At 41.7% G+C, this 20,581-nt stretch overlaps 1 protein-coding gene across 1 annotated transcript; it reads left to right on the top strand.

The window, feature by feature from the left end:
- The first annotated feature begins 1,663 nt into the window (after positions 1–1,663).
- Positions 1,664–18,584, top strand: LOC115156296 (sterol 26-hydroxylase, mitochondrial-like). The gene is made up of 6 exons (XM_029703748.1): positions 1,664–1,679; positions 1,948–2,145; positions 3,842–4,005; positions 4,344–4,510; positions 4,715–4,824; positions 18,014–18,584. Exons 1-6 carry the CDS (start codon positions 1,664–1,666, stop codon positions 18,085–18,087), a joined length of 729 nt encoding a protein of 242 aa, XP_029559608.1. The 3' UTR covers positions 18,088–18,584.
- Positions 18,585–20,581: the final 1,997 nt, after the last annotated feature.

The raw sequence follows: 20,581 nt of genomic DNA, 5'->3' as shown, positions 1-20,581 counted from the left end.
GCGGTCGGCAGTTCAGAGCCTCCAGCGATGATCCACGGTCTGGTTCCTCCGGTGACACAGAAGCGGGGGGATCAGCGGGCGGTGTGGGAGCTACGCCCCGAACCAGAGCCGCCGCCAAGAATAGATGCCCACCCGGACCCTCCCCTATAGGTTCAGGTTTGCGGCCGGGAGTCCGCACCTTTGGGGGGGGGGGGTACTGTCACGCCCTGACCTGAGAGAGAGGGTTTGTTTCTCTATGTGGTTAGGTCAGGGTGTGGGGTGGGCATTCTATGATGTCTATTTCTTTGTTTTGAGCCGAGTATGGTTCCTAGTCAGAGGCAGCTGTCTATCGTTGTCTCTGATTAGGAATCATACTTAGGCAGCCTTTCCCCACCTGTAGTTGTGGGATCTTTATTTTGTACTGCTTGTTAAGCCTACAAGACGTTACGGTCGTATTCATTGTTTATTCCTTTTTGTAATGGGGAGCCATAATAAATACAAATACAATGTGCGTGACAAAATTGAGGCTATGATTAAGAAGTTGGAGCTCTTTTCTGTCTGCCTGAACAAGGACAACACACAGGTATTTTCATCATTGTATGATTTTTTTGTGTGCAAATGAACTCAAGCTTACGGACAATGTCAAATGTGATATAGCGAAGCACCTGAGTGAGCTGGGTGCGCAATTACGCATGTACTTTCCTGAAACGGATGACATAAACAACTGGATTCGTTATCCCTTTCATGCCCTGCCTCTAGTTCACTTACTGATATCTAAACAAGAGAGCCTCATCGAAATTGCAAGAAGCGGTTCTGTGAAAATTGAATTTAATCAGAAGCCACTGCCACATTTCTGGATAGGGCTGCGTTCAGAGTTTCTTATCTTGGCAAATCGCGCTGTTAAGACACTGAGGCCCTTTGCAACCACATACCTATGTGAGAGTGGATTCTCTAGCATGAAAACTAAATACAGGCCCAGACTATGTGTGGAAAATGATTTAAGACTGAGACTCGCTCCAATACAACCCAACATTGCAGAGTTATGTGCATCCTTTCAAGCACACCGTTCTCATTAACCTGTGGTGAGTTATTCACCATTTTTGATGAACAAATAAGGTTTTATATGTAAGATGGCTGAGTAAAGAGCAAAATTATTGATTATGATTATATTATTATTTGTGCCCTGGTCCTATAAGAGCTCTTTGTCACTTCCCATTAGCCGGGTTGTGACAAAAACTCACACTCGTTCTTATGTTTAATAAATGTATCGTATAGTGTGTTGAAGGCTTACAATAATGGCAAAAAACAACATTTGAGAGTGTGCTGGCCCTGGTGCTAGAGAGGGTACACAGCTGGAGGTTGAACGTTTGAAGGGGTACAGGACTATAAAAAGCTTTGGAACCACTGTGTTAGAGCAACGGTTCTCAATCCTGGTCCTGGGGACCCAAAGGGATACATATTTTTGTTTATTCCCTAGCACTACACTCCTGATTCAAATCATCATCTCATCATTAGGCTTTGATGATTTGAATCAGGTGTGTGATCTTTAGCCATGGTAGTTGATTAGATAAAGCATTGTAGAGCGAGTCACTGATCGCTTGAATTCCCTTACAGACAGAGAGATGGGTCATATGTGAGAGTATTTAAGGTCAGTCTGTTCATCGGTCAAGGGCAACAGTGACGAATGACGATCAAACGATGTCAGCCTATAATATGATGTCACCCTGACTAACTGTTAAACACTGTATGAGAGCCGGCATCTTATTATATCATCCTACGTATGTCATCCTCCTCATTATATAGTCTTAAAGAAGCAGACAAGATATTCATAGGTTTTTACTGTGTTAACTTCTCATTAAATACCTGGTCATTTCGCTACCAACATTTCACCCTTCAAGGGTCAATAAAGGATCAATCTAATCTATCTACTGTCAAATAAAGTGATACTGTTGTTTTCCTCTCTCTCAGCGATCTGCTCAGTGTTTTTTAAGACCCGTATGGGCTGTCTGAATGAGGAGGTTCCTGAAGAGACTCAGAAGTTCATCGTCTCAGTAGGAGAGATGTTCCGCCTCTCTCCAATCATCATTCTCTTCCCCAAGTCCACCTGGCCATACCTCCCCTTCTGGAAACATTTTGTGGCTGTCTGGGATCACCTCTTTAAAGTTGGTGAGTGAATGAATTAAATAATGAGTGAGTGAGTGAGTGAGTGAGTGAGTGAGTGAGTGAGTGAGAGAGAGAAAATGAGTAGGTGAGTGAGTGAATGAATAAGTGAGTGAGGGAGTGAGAGAACAAGTGAGTGAATGAGTGGGCAAGTGAGTTAACGAGTGAGTGAGTCAATGAGTGAATTTGTGAGTGAATGACTGAATAAGTGAGACATTTGTATGGCATCACACGCTCTATCATGTACACTTATAAAAAAGGGTTCCAAAATGATTCTTCGGCTGTCGCCATAGGAGAACCCTTTTTGGTTCCAGCTAGAACCATTTTTGGTTCCAGGTAGAACTATTTTGGGTTCCATGTAGAAACCTCTGTTAAAAGGTTTGTTATATGGAACCCAAAAGGGTTCTACTTGAAACCAAAAATGATTATTCTAAGGGTACAGCCGAAGAACCGTTTAAGGTTCACCTTTTTTCAGAGTGTATAACAAAGATTGAAAAGGTAGACTGCACAATAAAATTTCACATAACATTACACATTATCACATACCCATGAACTCAAGTAACCTCTACTGCAAACTTGTGAATGAGGAGGATGTTGGATATTTTGAGGGCACTCATGCTCTCACTCGTTTCACATATGAAAATAATGCAATGTGTTTAAGTTGATGATATGTTATGTGACATCATGTTTCTCATGTGCATGAGACTCGAAATTGAGCTCAGGTGCATCCTGTTTCCATTGATCATCCTTGATGTTTCTACAACTTGATTGGAGTCCATCTGTGGTAAATTGAATTGATTGGACATGATTTGGAAAGGCACACACCTGTCTATATAAGGTCCTACAGTTGAAAGTGCAAGTCAGTGCAAAAACCAAGCCATGAGGTTGAAGGAGTTGTCCACAGAGCTCCCAAATCAAAATCAAATCAAATGTATTTATATAGCCCTTCTTAGATCAGCTGATATCTCAAAGTGCTGTACAGAAACCCAGCCTAAAACCCCAAACAGCAAGCAATGCAGGTGTAGAAGCATGGTGGCTCAGGTCCTCCGAAAGAGAGAAAGAGAGAATTAGAGAGAGCATACTTAAATTCACACAGGACACCAGATTAGACAGGAGAAATACTCCAGATATAACAGACTGACCCTAGCCCCCCGACACATAAACTACTGCAGCATAAATACTGGATGCTGAGACAGACAGGGTTGTTTCGAGGCACAGATCTTGGGAAGGGTACCAAAACATTGCTGCAGCATTGATTGTCCCCAAGAACACAGTGGCCTCCATCATTCTTAATTGGAAGAAATTTGGAACCACCAAGACTCTTCTTAGAGCTGTCCGCCCGGCCAAACTGAGCAATCGGGGGAGAAGGGCCTTGGTCAGGGAGGCAGCGCAAGTGGGGACACTTCAGGCTGAGGTATGAGTTTTACACACAGGCAGCTGGTGGCACTTTAATTGGGGAGGACAGGCTCATAGTACTGGCTGGAATGGAATACATGGAATGGTATCGACACATCAAACATGTGTTCGATACCATTCAATTTACTCCATTCCAGCTATTATGAGCCATCCTCCCATCACCAGCCTCCTGTGGTTTCACAGATCCCCCATCTGCTACACAAGGAATTGAGAAAAGACTTGAGATTTACCCTAAGCATCTATATTGTGCTGGTTACTGTAACCTCTGACCTCTGTCCCAATACAGCAGAGGAGCAGGTGCTTCAGAAGATGGAGGAGATCGAGCAGAAGGTTTGTCTGGGCCAGCTGGTGGAGGGAGAGTACCTCACACACCTCCTGGTCAGTGAACAGATGTCTGTCACTGAGATACTGGGGTCCATCACTGAGCTACTGCTGGCTGGGGTCGATACGGTGAGGTGTGTGTGTGTGTTTTTTTTTGTAGCGCTGTTTCACAGTAGGGTGTGACAGGGTGGCGACAGTAGTGGAGAAAGGGGTGAAGGCCTGGTGGGGGACATGTTTTTTGTTGTTATTTCAGCTATTTTAGATTGAACATTTTCAACATAACCACATTAGCTACCTACGTCAAAGACAGTCACAGTTAACACCATAACAGTATCAGTACCATTGTCTCTCATTGGTGCCCACCTCCCTAATCAGACCATAAAAATATAATTACTGGTCAATTAACATAATACTAATATTATTAGCCTACAACCTATTCCTATTGTAATTGTATTTCTATGCTGCAGACATCCAACACCATCTCGTGGTCTCTGTACCACATGGCCCTGGAGCCAGAGATCCAGGAGAAGCTGTACCAGGAAGTGATCAGTGTCTGCCCAGGGGACAAGGTGCCTACTAGTGATGACATCACTAGAATGCCCTGGCTCAAGGCTGTTGTCAGGGAGACACTACGGTAAGTTGTCAGTCATCTGTCATTCCGTAAATTCACTCATTATAAAATTCATAATGGGTTATTAAAGTTATTATATTCATAATGAGTTATGTGTTGTTACATGCAGTATTCGTCAATGTGCCTATAATTTATTCTTAATTACTCAAATGGAGCCAATCCTTTCCTCTCTACCCCTCGTGACTCTCTTCTATGCTCTCTCTGCAGGATGTACCCAGGAGTACCAGGAAACGCCCGCATCAATGTGGAAAATGGCATAGTTGTGGGGGACCACCTCTTCCCCAAAAATGTGACTTACACTTCTACCATCTTGTACTGTTGGAAATGTTTGCTATTGGTGAACTAAAGTACTTTTATTTTCATCCTGTGTGTGGAGATACGATCACACTTGTATATCCGGAGATATACATTCACTTTCACCCTTAACTTCAGTATTTTATTTAATTAAAATCCAAGGTAGACTTTTGGTTTGTTAATATCGCAAAAACCATTAAGCGCTATGATGAAACTGGCTCTCATGAGGACAGGAAAGGACGACCCAGAGTTGCCTCTGCTGCAGAGAATAAGTTCATTAGAGTTACCAGCCTCAGAAATTGCAGCCCAAATAAATGCATCACATAGTTCAAGTAACAGACACCTCTCAACATCAACTGTTCAGAGAAGACTGCGTGAATCAGGCCTTCATGGTCGAATTGCTGCAAAGAAATCTGTCCTTTGGTCTGATGAGTCCAAATTCAAGATTTTTGGTTCCAACCGCTGTGTCTCTGTGATGCAGAGTAGGTGAACATGATCTCTGCATGTGTGGTTCCCACATGAAGCCTGGAGGAGGATGTGTGATGGTGTGGGGGTGCTTTGCTCGTGACACTTTCAGTGATTTATTTAGAATTCAAGGCACACTTAACCAGCATGGCAACCACCGCATTCTGCTGCGATAGGCCATCCAATCTGGTTTGGGCTTAGTGGGACTATCATTTGTTTTTCAATAGGACAATGACCCAACACACCTCCAGGCTGTGTAAAACCTATTTGACCAATAAGAAGAGGGATGAAGTGCTGCTTCAGATGACCTGGCCTCCACAATCACCCGACCTCAACCCAATTGAGATGGTTTGGGATGAGTTGGACCGCAGAGTGAAGGAAAAGCAGCTAACAAGTGCTCAGCATATGTGGGAACTCATTCAAGACTGTTGGAAAAGAATTCCAGGTGAAGCTTGTTAAGAGTATACAAAGCTGTTATCAAGGCAAAGGGTGGCTACTTTGAAGATTTTAAAATATATTTTGATTTGTTTAACATGTTTTTGGTTACTACATGATTCCATGTGTTATTTCATAGTTTTGATGTCTTCACTATTATTATACAATGTAGAAAATAGTAAAAATAAAGAGAAATCCTTGAATGAGTAGGTGTGTCCAATTTTTTGACTGGTACTGTACATATTACCTCAATTACCTCGACTTACCTTTGCCCCCGCACATTTGGTATTTTATTAGGATCCACATTAGCTGTTGCAAAAGGAGCAGCTCTTCCTGGGGTCCACACAGAACATGAAACCTAATACAGAACATCAATAGACAAGAACAGTGTGGTGGAAATTATAATCAACAATGAGGAGAGACGAGGTCAATCACCAATCAGGATATTACTTTATTCAAAACTTATTGACAAGGAAAGGATAGAGCAATTGCTTCTATAATGAGGCTGGTCGGCCCAACACTTCCAAGTGTTGTGGCGAGTAGCTCTGACATACAAATATATTTTATAGAAAAGATACGCCCTTTTAGTCTTCTAGACAAACAACAGATGTATGGAATGGGTCACAAGGTGAAACTTGATATATGAGAAAGGAGTATCCCGCAGCCAGATAGCATTTGCTATGAAGACTGTTCTTATTTTTTAGTCTGGCCACTAAGATGATGCTCCGATCTCGTTCCTGGTACTTCAGAGCACAGAAACACCAATTCATTCTATGGCATAAATCAATTGTCAACTCCAGATACTCCCATCTCAAGTAAGACCCCTTCTTGACCACACGCCTGGACAAGCTCACTGAGGAGTGAGCCTCTAGGTCATACACTACCCCAGGATAGGTGCAACATCATAGATGACATACAATGGTTCCAGACACTACCCCACACATCTTTTCTCAGACCTTATTTTAATTTTATTTTTATTTCACCTTTTATTTAACCAGGTAGGCCAGTTGAGAACAAGTTCTCATTTACAACTGCGACCTGGCCAAGATTAAGCAAAGCAGTGTGACACAAACAACACAGATTTACACATGGAATAAACAAACATACAGTCGATAACACAATGGAAAAAATCTATATACAGTGTGTGCAAATGAGGTTTAGATTAGGGAGGTAAGGCAATAAATAGGCCGTAGTGGCGAAGTAATTACAATTTAGAATTTAAACACTGGAGTGATAGATGCGCAGAAGATGAATGTGCAAGTAGAGATACTGGTGTGCAAAGGAGCAAAAAATAAATAACAATATGGGGATGAGGTAGTTGGATGGGCTATTTACAGATGGGCTATGTACAGGTGCAGTGATCTGTGAGCTGCTCTGACAGCTGGTGCTTAAAGTTAGTGAGGGAGATATGAGTCTCCAGCTTCAGTGACTTGCAATTCGTTCCAGTCATTGGCAGCAGAGAACTGGAAGGAAAGCTGCCAAAGGAGGAATTGGCTTTGGGGATGACCAGTGAAATATACCTGCTGGAGCGCGTGCTACGGGTGGGTGCTGCTATGGTGACCAGTGAACTGAGATAAGGCGGGGCTTTATCTCCCCAAAGGAGGGAGTGACTGGCGCACAGACATTGTGGAGACAAGTAAGTAGTTCCCCATTAATCACCCCATCCCTTCACATGGTTTAGAATAGGTAAAGACACATTCACATGTGAAGATAATGTTCTCTTCTCTTTCTAATATTCTGCATAGCACCAGAGACATGTGAAAGACACGCCTGACTTCTCCCCTCTCTGGGACCCAGGTGACTGAGCCCCAGCTGAGGGAGGAAGTGCAACTGCCAACACCAGAGTCCGAAGGGATACATTCTAATAACAAGCATATCATATAACAATATTATGCAGATAAGACATCTCAATTATCTGTTACCTATCTAATTCTGATTCTTCAGCCACAACAGCTCAAGGACAGAACTACATAAAAAAAATTTAAAGGCACATGTAGCCTACATATCAATGCATACAAACAAACTATCTAGGTCAAATCGGGGAGAGGCTTTGTGCCATGAGGTGTTGCTTTATCTGTTTTTTGAAACCAGGTTTGCTGTTTATTTGAGCAATATGAGATGGAAGGAAGTTCCATGCAATAAGGGCTCTATATAATACTGTACGCTTTCTTGAATTTGGTCTGGATTTGGGGACTGTGAAAAGACCCCTGGTGGCATGTCTGGTGGGATAAGCGTGTGTGTCAGAGCAGTGTGTAAATTGACTATGCAAACAATTTGGGATTTTCAACACATTAATGTTTCTAATAAAAAGAAGAAGTGATGCCGTCAGTCTCTCCTCAACTCTTAGCCAAGAGAGACTGGCATGCATAGTATTTATATCACCCCTCTGATTACAATGAAGAGCATTGTGATAACCCCTTCTGATAACCAGGTGGCGAATCGCATCTCTGCATGTCTGGCAGACATATCAGTGTGGATGACGGATCACCACCTCAAGCTGAACCTCGGCAAGACGGAGCTGCTCTTCCTCCCGGGGAAGGACTGCCCGTTCCATGATCTCGCCATCACGGTTGACAACTCCCTTGTGTCCTCCTCCCAGAGTGCTAAGAACCTTGGCGTGACCCTGGACAACACCCTGTCGTTCTCCACTAACATCAAGGCGGTGACCCGATCCTGTAGGTTCATGCTCTACAACATTCGCAGAGTATGACCCTGCCTCACACAGGAAGCGGCGCAGGTCCTAATCCAGGCACTTGTCATCTCCCGTCTGGATTACTGCAACTCGCTGTTGGCTGGGCTCCCTGCCTGTGCCATTAAACCCCTACAACTCATCCAGAACGCCGCAGCCCGTCTGGTGTTCAACCTTCCCAAGTTCTCTCACGTCACCCCGCTCCTCCGCTCTCTCCACTGGCTTCCAGTTGAAGCTCGCATCCGCTACAAGACCATGGTGCTTGCCTACGGAGCTGTGAGGGGAACGGCACCTCCGTACCTTCAGGCTCTGATCAGGCCCTACACCCAAACGAGGGCACTGCGTTCATCCACCTCTGGCCTGCTCGCCTCCCTACCTCTGAGGAAGCACAGTTCCCGCTCAGCCCAGTCAAAACTGTTCGCTGCTCTGGCACCCCAATGGTGGAACAAGCTCCCTCACGACGCCAGGACAGCGGAGTCAATCACCACCTTCCGGAGACACCTGAAACCCCACCTCTTTAAGGAATACCTGGGATAGGATAAAGTAATCCTTCTACCCCCCCCTTAAAAGATTTAGATGCACTATTGTAAAGTGGTTGTTCCACTGGATATCATAAGGTGAATGCACCAATTTGTAAGTCGCTCTGGATAAGGGCGTCTGCTAAATGACTTAAATGTAAATGTAAATGTAAATGTTCTGGGCCAGCTGCAGCTTAACTAGGTCTTTCCTTGCAGCACTGGACCACACGACTGCACAGTAATCAAGATTAGACAAAACTAGAGCCTGCAGAACTTGCTTTTTGGAGTGTGGTGTCAAAAAATATATCTTTATTATGGCCAGAACTCTCCCCATCTTTACAACCATTGAATCTATATGTTTTGGCCATGACAGTTTATAATCTAAGGTAACGCCAAGTAATTTAGTCTCCTCAACTTGTTCAACAGTCACACCATTCATTACCAGATTCAGCTGAGGTCTAGAACTTAAGGAATGATTTGTACCAAATACAATGCTCTTAGTTTTAGAAATGTTCAGGACCAGTTTATTACAGACTGCAACTCTTTGTTAATGGTTTGAGTGACTTAATTAGCTGTGGTTGCTGATGCATACAGCATACATAGACCCGCATGCTTTGTTTAATGTCAGTGGCAGGTCATTGGTAAAAATAGAAAAGAGTAGAGGGCCTAGAGAGCTGCCCTGCGGTACACCACACTTTACATGATTGACAATAGATAAGCTTCCATTGAAGAAAACCCTTTGAGTTATATTAGATAGATAACTCTGAATCCAAGATATGGCAGAGGTTGAAAAGCCATAACACAAGTTATTTTAACAACAGGAAAAAATCGAACAGTACAGCTCCCACAATTTTCTTATTATCAATTTCTTTCAACCAATCATCAGTCATTTGTGCCAGTGCAGTACATGTGGAGTGCTCTTCTCTATAAGCATGCTGAAAGTCTGTTGTTAATTTGTTTACAGAGAAATAGCATTGTATTTGGTCAAACACAATTTTTTCCAACAGTTTGCTAAGAGCTGCCAGCAAGCTTATAGGTCTGCTGTTAGAACCAGTAAAGGCCGCTTTACAACACTTGGGTAGCAGAATTACTTTTGCTTACCTCCAGGCCTGAGGACAAAGACTTTCCTCAAGGATCAGATTGAAAATATGACAGATAGGAGGGGCTATAGAGTCAGCTACCATCCTCAGTAGCTTTCCATCTAAGTTGTCAGTGCCAGGAGGTTTGTCATTATTGATTGATAACAATAATTTTTCCACCTCTCCCACACTAACTTTACAAAATTCAAACTTGCAATACTTTTCTTTCATTATTAGTTTTTTTATACATTAATACAATTGCTCACTGTTCGTTGTTGGCATTTCCTGCCTAAGTTTGCCCACTTTGCCAATGAGGTAATCATAAAAATAATTAGCAACATCAAATGGTTTTGTGATGAATAAGCCATCTGATTCGATGAAAGATGGAGTTGAATTAGTCTTTCTGCCCATAATTTCATTTAAAGTACTCAAGTTTTTTTCCATCATTCTTTCTATCATTGATCTTGGCTTCATAATAGTTTCTTCTTCTTCTTCTTCTTGTTGAGTTTAGTCACATAATTTCTTAATTTTCAGTAAGTAAGCCAGTCAGATGTGCAGCCAGAATTATTACACACTCCTTTTGCCCCATCTCTTTCAACCATACAGTTTTTCAATTCGTCATCAAGCCATGGAGCCTTAACAGTTCTAACAGTCAGTTTCTTAACAGGTGCATGTTTATCAATAATTGGACGAAGCAATTTCATAAATTCATCAAGTGCGGTGTCTGGATGCTCCTCATTAATCACATCAGAACAACAAATATTTTTTACATCATCTACGTAAGAGTATCAGCAAAATCTTTTGTATGATCTCTTATACACTATTTCAAGCCCAGCTGTTGGAACTTTGGCTTTCCTGGATATAGCCACTATATTGTGATCACTGCATCCAATGGGTATGGATACAGCTCTACACTATTAGTGTTCTACACTATTAGTAAAAATGTGATCGATACATGTGGATGATCTTGTTCCTGTAGTGTTTGTGAACACCCTGGTAGGTTGATTAATAACCTGAACCAGATGACAGGCACTGGTTACAGTAAGAAGCTTCCTCTTGAGGGGACAGCTTGATGAAAACCAGTTAATATTCACACATTTCACACATATTATTTAGATACTGACTGTTAGCACTTGGTGGCCTATAGCAACACCCCAAAAGAAAAGGCTTTAGATGTGCCAAGTGAACCTGCAACCACAACACTTCAATAACACTTGGCATAAAATCTTCTCTAAGCATTACATGGATATGGCTCTGAATATATATACAGCAACACCTCCACCATAAGTATTTCTGTCTCTTATATAAATGCTATATCCTTGTATTGCAACTAGTAATCTATCCAAGATGGCGTAGCAATCAGACATCTTTGTCTTTGTCCTGTCGTGTCCCTTGTATATATCTTTTTACATATTTTTCTTCTCATATCTTTTAAAAATATTTTCCTAAAGCTCAACTTCTAAATACTCTCCTGCAACCCGCCTCACCCAATGTGGCGTGGATTAGTTTTTTTCTAAAGTATTTCTATTTACTTCGGAATTGGAATCCCTCAACTGAAGCTAGCCAGCTAACTACCTACCAGCTATCAGTCAGCAAACAATTGCTAGCGGTCATCAGCTAACCTTTAGCTCGGAAAGCTCTCGCCAGTTCGAACAACGTGACTCAAACCAGAGCATAACGGACCTATTATTATTATTTTTTTTACATTTCCCCATATCCCCGGATTCCTACTGCAAACTCTGAACATATTCATCTGGATCTTCGCAACTAGCTAACTGGAATCCCGGGTGACTACTCCTGGCTAGAGTTTCCATCCCGGAGCAAGCACCAATTAGCCTGAAGCTAGCCCGGCCAGGGCTCCTGTGCTACCACCGAAGCCCACTCCTGGGCTACAATATCCGGACCCCTTCTACTGCCGGTACGGGGCACGGAACCTCGCCGATCCTCTACGACTGGAATACCGACATAATCAGCCCGAGGATTCCAACAGGCCCCTCAGGTGCGACGTCCGCTGAAGGCCCATTCTGCTAACCGCGGCCTACTAGCTACCTAGAGCTACTTGGAAACCTACTAATTCCACGACTGGTCTATCAACGTCACCGCACGAAGAGTCAAAAACAGACTTACCCCCATCGCGACGTCCCCCAAAGGCTAATTTGCTAGCCCTGGCCTGTTAACTGCTAGCTTGCTTGCCCCGGTCTGCTAACTGCTAGCTTGCCTGCCCCGGTCTGCCAACTGCTTGCTTGCTAACCCGGTCTGCTAACTGCTAGCTTGCCAGCCCCAGTCTGCTAACTGCTAGCTTGTTTAGCCCCGGCCTACTAACTGTTAGCTTGTTAGCATCGGCCTGCTAACTGTCTGAATCGCCGTGTCCTCAGTCAGTCCAACCACTCACTGGACCCATATGTTCACTTGGCTACGCATGCCTCTCTCTAATATCAATATGCCTCATCCATTACTGTCCTGGTTAGTGATTACTGTCTTATTTCACTGTAGAGTCTCTAGCCCTGCTCAATATGCCTTAACCAACCATGTTGTTCCAACTCCTACATATGCGATGACATCACCTGGTTTAAACGTCTCTAGAGACTGTATCTCTCTCATCATTACTCAATGCCTAGGTTTACCTCCAATGTACTCACATCCTACCTTACCTTTGTCTGTACACTATGCCTTGAATCTATGCTATCGTGCCCAGAAACCTGCTCCTTTTACTCTCTGTTCCGAACGTGCTAGACGGCCAGTTCGTATAGCCTTTAGCCGTACCCTTATCCTACTTCTCCTCTGTTCCTCTGGTGATGTGGAGGTTAATCCAGGTCCTGCAGTGCCTAGCTCCACTCCCACTCTCCAGGTGCTCTCATTTGTTGACTTCTGTAACCGTAAAAGCCTTGGTTTCATGCATGTTAACATTAGAAGCCTACTCCCTAAGTTTGTTTTACTCACTGCTTTAGCACACTCTGCCAACCCGGATGTCTTAGCCGTGTCTGAATCCTGGCTTAGGAAAACCACCAAAAACCCTGAAATCTCCATCGCTAACTATAACATTTTCCGCCAAGATAGAACTGCCAAAGGAGGCGGTTTTGCAATCTACTGCAAAGATAGCCTGCAGAGTTCTGTATTACTATCCAAGTCTGTACCCAAACCATTCGAGCTTCTACTTCTAAAAATGCACCTTTCCAGAAACAAGTCTCTCACTGTTGCCGCTTGCTATAGACATCCCTCTGTCCCCAGCTGTGCCCTCGATACCATATGTGAATTGATTGCCCCCCATCTATCTTCTGAGCTCGTGCTACTAGGTGACCTAAACTGGGACATGCTTAACACCCCGGCCATCCTACAATCTAAGCTTGATGCCCTCAATCTCACACAAATGATCAATGAACCTACCAGGTACAACCCCAAATCTGTAAACACAGGCACCCTCATAGATGTCATCCTAACTAACTTTCCCTCCAAATACACCTCTGCTGTTTTCAATCAAGATCTCAGTGATCACTGCCTCATTGCCTGCATCTGTAATGGGTCTGCGACCAAACAACCACCCCCCATCACTGTAAAACGCTCCCTAAAACACTTCTGTGAGCAGGCCTTTCTAATCGACCTGGCCGGGGTATCCTGGAATGACATTGACCTCATCCCGTCAGTAGATGATGCCTGGCTATTCTTTAAAAGTGCCTTCCTCACCATCTTAAATAAGCATGCCCCACTCAAAAAAAATTGAACTACGAACAGATATAGTCCTTGGTTCACTCCAGACCTGTCTGCCCTTGACCAGCACAAAAACATCCTGTGGCGTTCTGCATTAGCATCGAATAGCCCCCGTGATATGCAACTTTTCAGGGAAGTTAGGAACAAATATACACAGGCATTTAAAAAAGCTAAGGCTAGCTTTTTCAAACAGAAATTTGCATCCTGTAGTACTAATTCAAAAAAGTTCTGGGACACTGTAAAGTCCATGGAGAATAAGAGCACCTCCTCCCTGCTGCCCACTGCTCTGAGGCTAGGAAACACTGTTACCACCGATAAATCCACTACAATTGAGAATTTCAATAAGCATTTCTCTACGGCTGGCCATGCTTTCCACCTGGCTACCCCTACCCCGGTCAACTGCCCGGCACCCCCCACAGCAACCCGCCAATACCCCCACCATTTCTCATTCACCCAAAACCAGATAGCTGATGTTCTGAAAGAGCTGCAAAATCTGGACCCATACAAATCAGCCGGGCTAGACAATCTGGACCCTCTCTTTCTAAAATTATCTGCCGAAATTGTTGCAACCCCTATTACTAGCCTGGTCAACCTCTCTTTCGTATCGTCTGAGATTCCCAAAGATTGGAAAGCTGCCGCGGTCATCCCCCTCTTCAAAGGGGGTGACACTCTAGACCCAAACTGCTACAGACCTATATCTATCCTACCCTGTCTTTCTAAGGTCTTTGAAAGCCAATTTAAAACCTGTTGTGGATAGGGGGCAGTATTTTCACGGCCGGATGAAAAAACATAACCGATTTAAACTGATTAATACTCTTGCCCAGAAATGAGAATATGCATATAATTAGTAGATCTGGATTGAAAACACCCTAAAGTTTCTAAAACTGTTTGAATGGTATCTGTGAGTATATCAGAACTCATATGGCAGGCAAAAACCTGAGAAGATTCCAAGCAGGAAGGCCTGTCTGCGAATTTGTAGTCCTTCTGTTGCATCTCTATCGAAACTACAGTATCTGAGCTGTTACGAAGCACTTTCTAAGGCTTCCATTCGCTCTCTAAAGCCTGCAGAAAGCGTATTGAGGAGTCTCCTGTCTCTGGGCAGAGTATACTAGCACAGTTTGTCAGTGGACTGCCTGGTGACAGAGAGATTGGATATGCGCGTTCACGAGATCACGCCATTTTTTATTTTCCTCTTTGAATGAATACAACATTGTCCGGTTGGAATATTATCGCTATTTTACGAGAAAAATAGCATAAACATTTATTTTAAACTGCGTTTGACATGCTTCTAAGTACGGTAATGGAACATTTTGAATTTTTTTGTCTGGAAATGCGCTCACACGTTACCCTTTGGATAGTGACCTGAACGCACAAACAAAACGGGGGTATTTGGACATAACTATGGATTATTTGGAACAAAAACAACATTTGTTGTGGAAGTAGCAGTTCTGGGAGTGCATTCTGATGAAGAACAGCAAAGGTAATACAATTTTTCTAATAGTAATTCTGAGTTTAGTGAGCCCCGAAGTTGGCGGGTGTCCTAATAGCTAGCCTGTTATGGCTGAGCTATGTACTCAGAATATTGCAAAATGTGCTTTCGCCAAAAAGCTATTTTAAAATCTGACATAGCGATTGCATAAAGGAGTTCTGTATCTATAATTCTTAAAATAATTGTTATGTATTTTGTCAACGTTTATGATGAGTAATTTAGTAAATTCACCGGAAGTTTTGGGTGGGAATACTAGTTCTGAACATCACATACTAATGTAAAAAGCTGTTTTTTTATATAAATATGAACTTGATTGAACAAAACATGCATGTATTGTATCACATAATGTCCTAGGAGTGTCATCTGATGAAGATCATCAAAGGTTAGTGCTTCATTTAGCTGTGGTTTGGGGTTATGTGACATATATGCTTGCTTGGAAAATGGCTACAGCGCCTACACACAAAAAAACACAGCCATTTTCCAGTCAAAGACAGGAGTCACAAAAAGCAGAAATACAGATAAAATGAATCACTAACCTTTGATGATCTTCATCAGATGACACTCATATGACTTCATGTTACACAATACATGTATGTTTTGTTCGATAAAGTTCATATTTATATCCAAAAATCTCAGTTTACATTGGTGCGTTATGTTGAGTAATCTTTTGCCTTCAAAACATCCGGTGATTTTGCAGAGAGCCACATCAATTTACAGAAATACTCATTATAAATGTTGATGAAAATACAGTTGTTATACATGGAACTTTAGATAAACTTCTCCTTAATGCAACCGCTGTGTCAGATTTCAAAAAAGCTTTACCGAAAAAGCAATAATCTGAGTATGGCGCTCAGACACAAAAACATGCCATACAATATATCCGCCATGTTGGAGTCAACAATAGTCAGAAATAGCATTATAAATATTCACTTACCTTTGATGATCTTCATCAAAATGCACTCCCAGGAATCCCAGTTCAACAATAAATGTTTGTTTTGTTCGATAAAGTCCATCCTTTATGTCCAAATATCTCCTTTTTGTTCGCGCCTTCAGTTCACAAATCCAAATTCACGACGCGGAGGTCAGACGAAAACTCATAAAATCCCATTACAGTTCGTAGAAACATGTCAAACGATGTATAGAATCAATCTTTAGGATGTTTTTATCATAAATCTGCAATAAACTGGAGAAATCCTTTGTCTTCAGAAATGCAATGGAACTGAGCTACCTCTCACGTGAGTGCGCATGGCTGAGCCTCATGCCTTGCTGGCAGTGTTCTGACTCCAGGAGATCTTATTCCTCCTCACTTCACAGTAGAAGCCTCAAACAAGGTTCTAAAGACTGTTGACATCTAGTGGAAGCCTTAGGAAGTGCAAACTGACCCCACAGACACTGTAGTTTGGATAGGCAATCACTTGAAAAACTACAAACCACTTCCTGTTTAGATTTTTTCTCAGGTTTTTGCCTGCCATATGAGTTCTGTTATACTCACAGCCATAATTCAAACAGTTTTAGAAACTTCAGAGTGTTTTCTATCCAAATCTACTAATAATATGCATATCTTAGTTTCTGGGAGTGAGTAGCAGGCAGTTTACTCTGGGCACATCAGTCATCCAAGCTACTCAATACTGCCACCATCCATAAGATTAAATAAAGGTGAAATAAATAAATAAATAAAAAATCTAATGAAGTGAGTCTCAGAAATGACGAATATATGAATGTAATCTGATGTTAGCAACTTATTGATTTCATTAACCTTATTTCTAAGGCTACATATATTCATATGGGCTATTTTCAGTCCTTTCCTGGGTAGCTTATTAGAGATAGACATAATACTGAAAAGAGCAGACAAAGCAAGATCATTTTTTTACATTCAGCAGTCCATTAATCTATTGGTGTGTGTGTGCGCGTGTGTGCGTGTGCGTGTGTGTGTGTGCTGCGGGGTTGAGGCTACGAACCCATAGGCTTGGCTCTCTCATCCCTTCCAGGCTTCTGGGAAGGAGGGTGGACAATGAGCCTGTCATAGCAGATGTAAGCAATGTCCCCACCCGCTCTGTCAGCTTTCATGGCTGGGATCAGTTCTTTCCTCTTCTGGCGCACAGCGTCAGGATAGTCCTCGTTGAGGAAGATATACGTTCCTCTCAAGTTCTTGGAACGTATAAAGCACGTTGACTCTGTACCGGTACCACCTGTAAATAGCCTCATTGCTGTTATTTTATTGTTCACATTTTTTTAAACTTCAGTTTATTTTAGTAAATACTTTCTTAACACGCATTTTTCTTAAAACTGCATTGTTTGTTAAGGGCTTGTAAGTATGCATTTCACTGTTGTATTCGGCGCATGTGACAAATAAAGTTTGATTTGATGTAGCTCAACACCCCTCCTGAAAAAATAATATGAAGTCACGCTTGAGGTACAGTATGGAATGCATAGTTCAAATGTGTCTACCATATCTTTAGTATAGCCTACAATATGAAGTTTCCCGCTCCATGTCAAGGAGGGGGAAGTAGCAGCTACATTAAAAAAAAAAAATCCTGCACATGCGCAGAAATCTCCGCATCAACAGCCACTGCAAGTCAGGTTCCAGAAAATCCAGAACACATTGTGATTAAACACTGCCATTGATTGTCCCACTAGGAAAGTTCATATTTCTATGTAATTGTACTATTCATGTGTTGTTGTTTTTCTACGTTTTATCTATTCTTTATATCTCTTTTCATTTAACATGTGGAAAGCTGACATTCTATCAGACTAGGACAATAACATAATATAATCAATGTGTTTTCCTCAGTCCTCACAGTAGATAAAACACTATGAAATACGCACTGACAGTCAAGCCAATCACAAGAACCCTTCTGGTCCCTGCTACCCCAGTCAACCTGCAGTTTATTGATAGGACAGTCTAGCAGCAGGAGGAACCAATGGCAGCAGAAGGAGTTTCCTTATGAACCACATTAGTATGCACACGGTGTATGTCTTCCTGTCACCAAGCACTACTTTATGGATGGGTCACTTGGTGTACTTTACCTCACTTAACTTTCCCATACCTTAACATCGACAAACATTAAGCTAGCCTGCTAGCCTGAGGCTAGTGCCTTTCAGACGGGGCTAGTAGAAAATGTGCCTGACTAACCCGACGGCCTTTTTCAAATATCGCATGGCACATATTTTGGACCTGGGCTAGTAAATATTGTGGTCTACTAGTCAGGCTGGCCACTGCCCAAAATCCTTAAGTTCCATCCCTGTTATTAACAAGTGACCCACAAATGTGTAACAGCATGACCACAACACAGCGAGACCACAGTGAGACCCTGTTGCTGACCATTTGATGTCATTAGTTTAACATGTATTTGTGTAAATAGGTTTATTTTAACTGCTCCAGCTGAGGCTCTTTACTCTTTGTCACTAACAAACGCTGTGTCATTTTTTAAGTTATGTGATTTTAACATGTATTTTATATTAAAATGACTATGCACATACTATTATAGATGATAATTACATAAAATATATGTTGTTAATGTTATAAATTCAGTATTGAAGACCAACAGAATTTTCTCCACCAACCATGGCAACTTTAATTATTCAAGCAGTGGATAAAAGTCTTAGGCATACTGAAGAGTATTTTATCCCAAAATATAGTCAGTAAAAGTCCTGTTATTCATGTTTTCATAGTATAGTTTGATATTACTCCTCCCTAGATAATCATTCTTTCTGGCATGATTTGGAGTTAATTGTGACATAAAATGCATTTTCCAAGTCAGTATTGTGGATTCAGAGTGAGGTCATTTAAAGTCATTAGATAATAAGGGTGATAATAAGGAATATCACTATCAGATCTGTTTCCCACTTGGCACAGACGTCAATTCAACGTCTGTTCCACGTTGGTTCAACGCCATTTCATTGAAATGACGTGGAAACAGCGTTGATTCAACCAGTGTGTACCCAGTGGGCTGCGTCTTTTAGTTACAGTGGTGGAAAAAGTACCCAATTGTCATACTTGAGTAAAAGTAAAGATACCTTAATATAAAATGACTCAAGTAAAAGTGAAAGTCACTCAGTAAAATAATACTACTTGAGTAAAAGTCTAAAATGATTTGGTTTTAAACATACTTAAGTATCAAAAGTAAATGTAAAAGTACAAATCATTTCAAATTTCTTATATTAAGCAAACCAGATGGCGCCATTTTCTTGTTTTTTTAATTTACAGAAAGCCAGGGGCACACTTCAACACTCAGACATAATTTACAAACGAAGCATGTGTGTTTATTGAGCCCGCCAGATCAGAGGCAGTATGGATGACCAGGGATGTTCTCTTGATAAGCACGTGAATTGTACCCTTTCACTGTCCTGCTAAGCTGTCACGCCCTGACCTTAGAGATCTTTTTATTCTCTATTTTTGGTTAGGTCAGGGTGTGACTAGGGTGGGTAATCTAGATGTTATATTTCTATGTTGGCCTGATATGGTTCCCAATCAGAGGCAGCTGTCTATCGTTGTCTCTGATTGGGGATCATATTTAGGCAGTTTTTTTCCCCACCTGTTGTTTGTGGGATCTTATTTTGAGTTTGTGCATGTTGCACCTCTGTTGTTACGGTTTGTTATTTTGTTTATAGTTTATTGTATGTCTTGCGAAGTTTCACATATTAATAAAGATGTGGAACGATACTCACGCTGCGCCTTGGTCCTTCCCTACAAACAATTGTGACATAAGCATTCAAAATGTAACGAGTACTTTTCGGTGTCAGGGAAAATGTATGGATTAAAAAGTCAATTATTTTATTTCGTAATGTAGTAAAGTAAAAGTTATCAAAAATATAAATAGTAAGTACAGATACCCCAAGAAACGACTTAAGTAGTACTTTAAAGTATTTTTACTTAAGTACTTTACACCCCTGGTTAATATAGATGCAGTCATTCAGTTGGCACACGATGATGTTTAGATAACTTTTTTTCTTTCTTCACATTACAGTTTTAACTTAGCCTATATATGCGACTGTGCTAGATGGGTCATATGGTCAGAATTGAATTACGTTTTTAAGTGGCATAGTGCCATAGTGAATTAGATTACTGAATACAGGTCCTTGTATGGGTTGTTGTTTTCAACGGCCCAGGGTCACTCTCACTCTCTCTCTCTCTCGACTTTATTGGCATGGGAAACATATGTCACATTGCCAAAGCAAGTGAAATGGATAGACAAAAGTGAAATAAACAATAAAAAGTGAACAGTAAATATTACACTCATACAAGTTCCAAAAGAATAGAGACATTTCAAATGTCATATTATGTCTATATACAGTGTTGTAACGATGTGCAAATAGTTAAAGTACAAAAGGGAAAATAAATAAACATAAATATAGGTTGTATTTACAATGGTGTTTGTTCTTCACTTGTTCCCCTTTTCT

This window comes from Salmo trutta, chromosome 20 (assembly GCF_901001165.1).
Source record: "Salmo trutta chromosome 20, fSalTru1.1, whole genome shotgun sequence".
Classification (NCBI taxonomy): Eukaryota; Metazoa; Chordata; class Actinopteri; order Salmoniformes; family Salmonidae; genus Salmo; species Salmo trutta.
Note: the sequence above shows the minus strand (reverse complement) of the source record. Positions and strands in the feature narration are given on the sequence as shown.